We start from the raw sequence: 8216 nt of genomic DNA, 5'->3' as shown, positions 1-8216 counted from the left end.
CAGAGAGAGAGAGAGAGAGAGAGAGAGAGAGAGAGAGAGAGAGAGAGAGAGAGAGAAAACCCTAGGCAGCCTCCTAGGATTTCCTGTACACGAGAGATTTGCATAGGGCTATAGACCTTGTTCTGAATTAATGCACGGAACGCTCGTGCGCTCTCTCTCTCTCTCTCTCTTTCTCTTCTATAGGCCTATTTAGTATTCTTTCTCTTCTCTCTTTTCCCTTTAGCTTCCTCTCACTCTGCCTGGGCTTTCTACTCTTCCTTCTCCTCCTCTTGCCCCTTGGTCTGGTTTATGAAGTATCATCGTCGTCCGAATCACTAGTTGTCTAGGGGAATTGTTCTGAATGATGTACGCGTTGAATCATCTGAATCGTTTAATGCTCTTGTTCCGATTTTTTATACTCTATATAAAGTCACGATTACGTTATATCAATGTAAAAGATTCTAATTAGACTCGCGATCGTTTTTTATTTTTTAAATATAATTAGATTACCTAGTAATCTGAGGTACGTTCAATAATTCGATGATACAAGCCAAAGAAATATTATATATATTATAGAATTATTAAAATATTATTATTTTATATTATTCGTAGAAACATTTTTTGAGAAAAGAATGAAAGATTTTTTTTACGAGTATTTTTTCGAACGATAGTAAATAGTCAATTGTGCGTTTAAAACGACGCGTCTATGAGAAACTCTTTAACGAGGTACTGCCGGTCGCGGTAATCAATACACCGGGCACATGTTCCAGTCAACTGTTGTTAGCCACGGTCTTCGTTCATCGAGCACAGGTCGCGCGCGCGCGCGCGCGCGCGCGCGTGTGTGTGTGTGTGTGTATACATATATATTTCCCGTTTCCGTTTAACCAACTGCAGTTTCTCCGCCGCATTGTAGTTACAACACTGCTCAGTCTCGCGGGCGACACGATATTAATGAATCGCCCACGTGCTCGCAATCACCGTGCTCGTAACTCTCCCCGCTGCGTTGCGCGTGCACGCGTTTCCTTGCTGCGAAACGAAATGACATCAACATCAGATGACAAGGAGCTCGCGATCACAACCGGGACAGATGGATGACGTTTCTAGGAAGAGTAGAATGGTCATTGAGAGGACATGGCATTTACAATCGGTCGATTTAAATTTTAACAAAAGGAATTATTAGTCTGCTTAGGAATGATCTTTTCGGACGAAAAAATGATTCTTTTGATCAGCATTGTTGCACTTTAAATCTAAACGTGTAACAAGTGATTGCGTATACGTGTGTGATTTAATTTTCTATATAAAAATAATACTTGTTATATGTTTAAATACGAAAATCGATATTTGTATGCAGTATAGTATGTTATTTTTAATGTTATTGCTAAGTCATGTACATATATGAACTTATTTATTACACACTTGGATTTGTAGTTGAGAGGTAAGATATGCTTAGATCCACGAAGGAAATTGTAACATATATCCATTTCTACCATTAAGTTTAATCTTGGTTCAACATACTTTTTATCTCTTCTAGTTCTAAGAAAAAGGTAAAGAATTCATTAAACTGAGATTAATGTTAATCTACATTGTTAGAAATGGGCATTAGAAAAAGATAAATTGAAAAAGAGTAAATTGAACTGAGATTAAAATTAATTTTATATTGGTAGAACTAAGTCTTAATGGATGAAGAACCAAATGTTTAACATCGAGAGGCAGGCACCTCGGGCGCACGAACGCGCTGAATGCAATCGCGAAAGAGAGAGGGACTAACCGACCGATGAACCGACCGATCGCTCGCTCGCTCGCTCGCGGTTGTGCATTATTGGCATTATCGTACATTACGCCCATGGAATTTACTCGGCGCGCGTGTCAGAGCCACTCGCGGAACTGTTGCTGCAAGGCTCGCGACTTATGAATATGCAGCATCACGTGCGCGCGTCACGTACACGACGCACGTGTGCGTGTTCTTGTTAAATACAGCCGATATTGCAGGATATAAAGAGTTAAGGGATGTAAACGGTAGGATCTTCGTGAAGGAGACAGGAGTACTTTTTACGCGCGACTGTCGGCGTCTGTCGATCTATTTTTCGCGGCGATTACTTGCCACGCTGACGGAAATTCTTTTTTCATTCGCTACATTCATTACATGAGGGAATTGTTCGCAGGAAGGATATGAAGGATGACGAGACATCGACGACAAATGGCGTGAAGCCACCAGAGGACGATGATGACGAGTGGCAAGTTGCTACGGGTAGGTATTACACGCTCTTTTTATTCTTGCGCTTTGCATCAACCGCCCGATTTGTCTCGTATAGGTAAAAGACGCAAAAAACGCAAGGAGCAAACGACTACCGTCGTAGCCAGCAAGAAAGCTTTCGAGGAAAACGACGCTTGGAACTAACTGCGGTGTTCCGGGGAACGTCACGTTGAGCGGCACGAAATGCAGCATGATATGCATCAATTGCATATACGTAACACAACAGCATCAAAACGTGCTGAATAAAAAGAAAAAAAAAAAATTCTTTGATTTCACTGACCTCCATTTTTAATCTAAATGAATGTCAATACGTGTAACATTATCGTGATATATTTATAGACATGTTTAAATCCTTAATAAATCCTCCTTTCTGATAATATCTGAGAGCATTTTTATCTGTGGGTTAATGTAACACCATGACATGTTGCTAGATTTATATTATCGTTTTACATATTTGTTGTTTTTTTTTATATGTGCTTATATGAAGCTCAGCATTTTTTAAATTTCAATATTAAAATACAATTCTTTCCATTACGTTTTAAATATTTTACTTCATCATGACTTATGCAAAAATTCAATTTAAAAAATTGTCACGTTTTATAAATATAGAGATAAATGTGCATTGATATTTTCTTTATTCGAGTCATATAACGTGTCATAGTTTTTTTGAGTATATAATTCCGACAATCGACCTTGATGAGAATCTTTATATTTGGTAATTGTATAAACCGGCGACTACAATCGATGTGTTGATAATTTTTTCATTTAGCATTCGTTTATATCAGCTAACATTTAACAATAGTTTCGGCTGGAAGGTATCAGTGGATGGACGGTGTGGAGTGTGTGTCATTTGGAATCTTGCAAAGGTATGTAATATTTTAGTAAAAACACTTGCAACAATATCGTACAGAACGAATTATTTTGTATACATAGAACTTTATTTCCGAGTAATTTTAAGTCTGTTTATATTAGATCTAACAATTCTTAATAATATAACTTAAATTTTTAATTAATTATAATCAGAAATGAAATTTTGGTGGTATTACAATTTTTTAAATTAAGTTTAATAATAAATTGAAATAAATTAATACAGTTTCTCGCAAAATTAGACGAAAGATTGTTGATATTTGAAAGTAAAATAACTTGAAACGGACGCGTATGTTATTGTATATGTTATTTCAGTTATCTTTAACAATACCCGACATCAGTACGGACTGTATCTATTATATATCACAGCATATAATATGTCAAGTATTATAGCATGTAATACATAATTTGCATTTGACCATGTTGATCACTCTTTTCTACTCCCTCTGTAATTTTAACTGGATTCGAGTTAAATAAATAATTACGCTATCACGAAATTACTAGTTGCATAAACTCGTACGTTATAGGAATCACATTGAAAGATGAATAGATTCTCACTGGATTTGCAAAATCTTGATTGGCAGAATCAAGAGATTGTCAATGATACCCCTCTGCGCGGTGATCATCCAAGATTACGCAGAAACAGGTTGTTGGATGGTACAAAATCGGTGAGTCCAATAGATCATCCTCCATGCTGTTGCGATGCGTTGGACTCCTTTGGGATTTCCAAGGGCATTGCGTTCATTCCGTGTCGAGGCACATGCCGCATAGAAACCCCAAAGCTGCCTCAACAAACTCGTTTCGAAAGCCTACGCTTCATTTCGTTAATAATTAATTCTTAAACCGGGTTTCAAACGTATTTAGTCTGCAGCAAATATCTTCTACACCATATCGAAATAAAAAATATTGCTATATGTTACTAATATTAAATAATATTAAAATACCAATGTGTAATTAATAATAAAATTTAAAATAACATACAATTAATCGAATCCTTGATTAATAAAATAATAAATAATAATTAAACTTCTTTTGTAAATGTATAGCTAAAACAGTTCTCATTTAATTACGATTTCGCCAATTTTAATAGCATTTAACAAACTTGCCTCTTTGACATTTCGAAGAGATTAGCTATAATAGATTTTGCAAAAAATTAACAGATGCAAAAAGAACAGTTAAAAAACGCGGAGATTGTCGGATAGTAATTGCTGCGAGAATTATTAATTACGATCAGATTTATTGTATATTATTGTTTAGGTCAGTATTTTATTTCCGACTTTCCCGTTCGCTGCAGGTGATCGACGTATGACATATGCACATTTAAAAATACGCACTAACATATTGAAACCCAAATTAATTCGCACATACTATTCTGTTATATTCTACATTATTCATGTATCAAACTTTATTTCATTCTACATTGAATATTTGACTTTTATAAACTTTTTCTAGAGATTTCAGAAATAATCAGAGAGGATCTCGAAAATCATTTAAAAAACTCTTAATGAACATTCAAAAAACGACATCTTCTGAGTGTATCTTTCATTCTGACAAATTAATTTGAAATGAAATGACAGCTATCATTTTCTCTCTATTATATATTAAGTTTGTTCTTTTTGATTGAACTTTTGTTCTTTTTGATTGAACTTTCGTCTTTCTTCTTCTTTCCTCCTGAAGAGAAAAGGAAGAAAAATGAATTGGCGTATAATTATTCGAGCATTGACAAATATATAGGAATATTATTGCAATTGTAAGAATCAATTATTAATTTTTTTAAATCTGAAACAAATGAGAAATATTTACGTAATAACAATTATCGACAAAATAAATTTTTCTTTTTACATTTCTCATGCATCCACGTTATTATTGTCAATTTAAACATAAAACATATATTATCATATAACAAAAAAGTTTGTCGTTATATCTCGTCGTTATCTCTCAGAGATGGAGATGCTTTGCTCTAAGATTTAGGAAAATTATGGATACACTGGACAGTTTCTTTCGGAGAGACACCAGTTTCTTCGCGCTTACGTCGAAGACAACTTGGGACTTAGCAGGCCAGTAGGATTCAAACGCAGCCACCACAGGACCACTAAGGCCCAAATCATCCCCAACATTTTCCGCACTTGCCATCCGCTGCGCAATTGTTCTGGTATCTGAAAAAAAAAAGATTCCAAAAGCAATTATTTACTCGCAAAACTTCTTCGAAGGTTGTGTTTGTACACGCCATTCAATTCAATTCAATTTCTTATATATTTCTCATGCAAGTTCAATTAAATGAAAGAAGAAATAATTAAATGACATTAAGACTGTTTTTCTAAATTATCTACACGGAAAATGATATATAAATAGTATTAGGCGATAACAATGTAATTAACAATAATCTTATCGATGACAGTTTTAATAAAACAAATACATCATGCTCTTGTTTTGATAAAATGTTATGTTTAATTAATATTTAATTGTCATTCAATTAACATTAGAAGCATCAACATTTTTACTCGCTAAAAGGATCAAGCGAATAAATTATTATAATAATAAAAAAGATGATAAAAATTAAATAATTTATCAGAATGCTTGGATATAACTATTAATTATTGAGAAGAATTATTGAGAAAATATTTTAAAATCCTATTTTTTTTTTACATAAAAAATATAATATTAATCTAAAAAAATAGAAACGGTCAGTAATAATGACTGATCGGTATTTCTAATGTTAATAAAATTTATTTTCAATAAGATTGCTATTAGCTAATGATGTTAATACATCAATGTTTTCCACGTATTACAATTTTGCGTGATGCAAAATATGAAAGCCTTTCGGAAATTTAATATACATACATAAAAAATACTAATATTAGGTTACATTAAAAAATATATAATCATTTATACATTAACAATTATAAACAGAATTATGTCCTGAAAAAATCCTGCGTTCGCAGATCGTTTAACATGGGCGCAAAATACATTACATAACTTTTTAGACGGTTGTAATTTATTGTACGATAAATTACGCGAAAGTGTTACGGAAAGAAGATAATCGAATGTTTCTCCCTCAGTCAATATTCGTTTCTTTTTCTTCTTTAATTTCTACGAGGTAAAATGTTTTCTGACATTGCCACATTCAAATACGTCGGAAGCGTTTAATGACCATTCGTCAGCCGAGACCGTTCTTATTCATTACGTTAAGTACTCAGAAGTGCACCTAGTCATCCACAGCGATTTTATGCACGCCATCAAGTAACGGGTGTGCCGGAAGCGTTATTGGGAGGACGAGATAAAAGGTGGCTGGGGATGCACGCGAGATACACGCGATTCTTCGTTCGCGTTCATACGGAACGATGTGTCCAGTTTTCTGGTTACTGATGTCATTACACTTCGTGGACGAACGATAAATAAATAATAGGTGTAAAAATACCGCTTAAGAGAATGGGAAGTTTTAAACGGTACAATATGACATATAGGAATTGATTGGTTTAACCCATAGATTGGTTTGCGAAATAGTTTTTTATATACAATGACGAAACTTATCTTCTCTAGCAAATCTTTAATCTTCAAATGTGTAATACATTTTTCTTTTTGTAGAGTAAGATTTTAAAGATATCTCATGGTGAAAAAAATTATACAATACAAACATAAATTCTCAAACAAAATTTATAAGTCATAAATTCTCTCTCTCTCTCTCTCTCTCTCTCTCTCTCTCTCTCTCTCTCTTCACGGCAAGAATAATTTTGCAGAAATCTAAAAATTTAGACAGACACAGGATTTGAAAATAACTTAGTTGAACTAATTATATAGGAAATTTAGGCACGATAAGCAATGCTGCGAAAAGTTTTAACATTCTAGCAACCAGTTTGAGCATTTCTACATAATTTATTTTGATAGCCTAACGAAATTATTTTTAGATCTGGTTAAATATTTAAATACTTCAAAAATGTTTTTCCGTGTTATTATTACGGATTACATTCTAAAATTTGCAAAAATGCGATAAACAGCCGGCGATAAGAGTTGAATTAAAGAAATTAATTAACATAGTCAATTCTCTCTTTTTAATTCTCTCATTAATTAACGTATTCAATTCTTCCTCGGTAAAAAAGCATTCTGAATGACTTTTTGGTCGTTCTATATTAAGAAAATGATTTCTAATTCGTCACTAGCCTGAGGCAACAAAATGTAAATTAAGTCGTTGGTTAAAATAATTAAAGAAGGTTTAACATTTTATGCCATTTTATACTCCTCTTGCGTCGCGTAAGCTTGTATATTTTTCGAAAAAAGCATATAACCGAAAAAATATCATATTTAAGACATCATCGTTTCGATTAATAGGTAACAGTCAATGTTCAATTATCTCGAAACATCGCGACGATTTAATGATTAAAATTACAGCTTAATTTTTTCCGCCATTTTGTGACTTATACAACTGATTTTTAATCGAGCGAGCTTCTTGGAAAATGTTCAAGAGGCAGAATCATGTTCTCTTTCTCCGGCCGATTTGTGAAATCATTTGTGCTACATCAAATTCTAGAATCAATCTAGAATTCTACATTGATAAGTAAATAGGAAGGGAGGAAACAGGGGATGAGAGCAAATCGATGTGGAGGACGCCGGGTGATATGGAGCAGCGTGTCGGTCCGACGAATAATGTCGGCACGGGTGATTCACGTGGGCCAGGTCCAGACTTTTGCGGAAAGGGTTGGGTTCAAGGTTGATTTCTGTTGACAACACCAATCGTGTCACTGGAAATCGGAATTTATGCAGAATAGTTATCGGAAGGGAAGAAGGATAATTGCCGATTATTAGCGATGAATGGCAATCGCAGTTGCACCCCATTTTTGTTTTTTTATCCGTTCGCAGGTTGCCCTCGAAGCTCCGACTTTTCGATGCGAAGCGTTTCGAATTAGCGTCCGCGTAAGCGATCTGAATTAGCACTCGAATAAAAAAAAAAGAAAAAAAAAACGAGAGCGCATCACACAGATCGGCGCGAGCGTTCGCGTCAAGCGTTCCAACCCGCGTTCGATGTCGCGTCTACTCACTCGCTCTCCTCTTCTCTCCTCTCCTCTCCTCTCCTCTTGGCTGCGCCGCGGCGGCGGTGGCACGTCCACGTGCGATGCATCGA

At 34.8% G+C, this 8216-nt stretch overlaps 1 protein-coding gene across 1 annotated transcript in view; it reads left to right on the top strand.

Moving 5' to 3' along the window:
* The window catches only part of LOC108692596 (poly(A)-specific ribonuclease PARN-like), a 6023-nt gene extending 3413 nt beyond the window's left edge, over positions 1-2610 (top strand). The window contains exons 11-12 of the mRNA XM_018200918.1: positions 2142-2227; positions 2292-2610. Of these exons, the coding sequence (XP_018056407.1) occupies positions 2142-2227; positions 2292-2377 (172 nt within the window). The 3' untranslated portion in view covers positions 2378-2610. The remainder of the gene's footprint in view (positions 1-2141; positions 2228-2291) is intronic.
* The last annotated feature ends 5606 nt before the right edge of the window (positions 2611-8216 follow it).

This window comes from Atta colombica, unplaced genomic scaffold (genome assembly GCF_001594045.1).
Source record: "Atta colombica isolate Treedump-2 unplaced genomic scaffold, Acol1.0 scaffold78, whole genome shotgun sequence".
Lineage (NCBI taxonomy): Eukaryota > Metazoa > Arthropoda > Insecta > Hymenoptera > Formicidae > Atta > Atta colombica.
The sequence above is the reverse complement of the archived record's forward strand: the minus strand, read 5'-3'. Positions and strand labels throughout refer to the sequence as shown.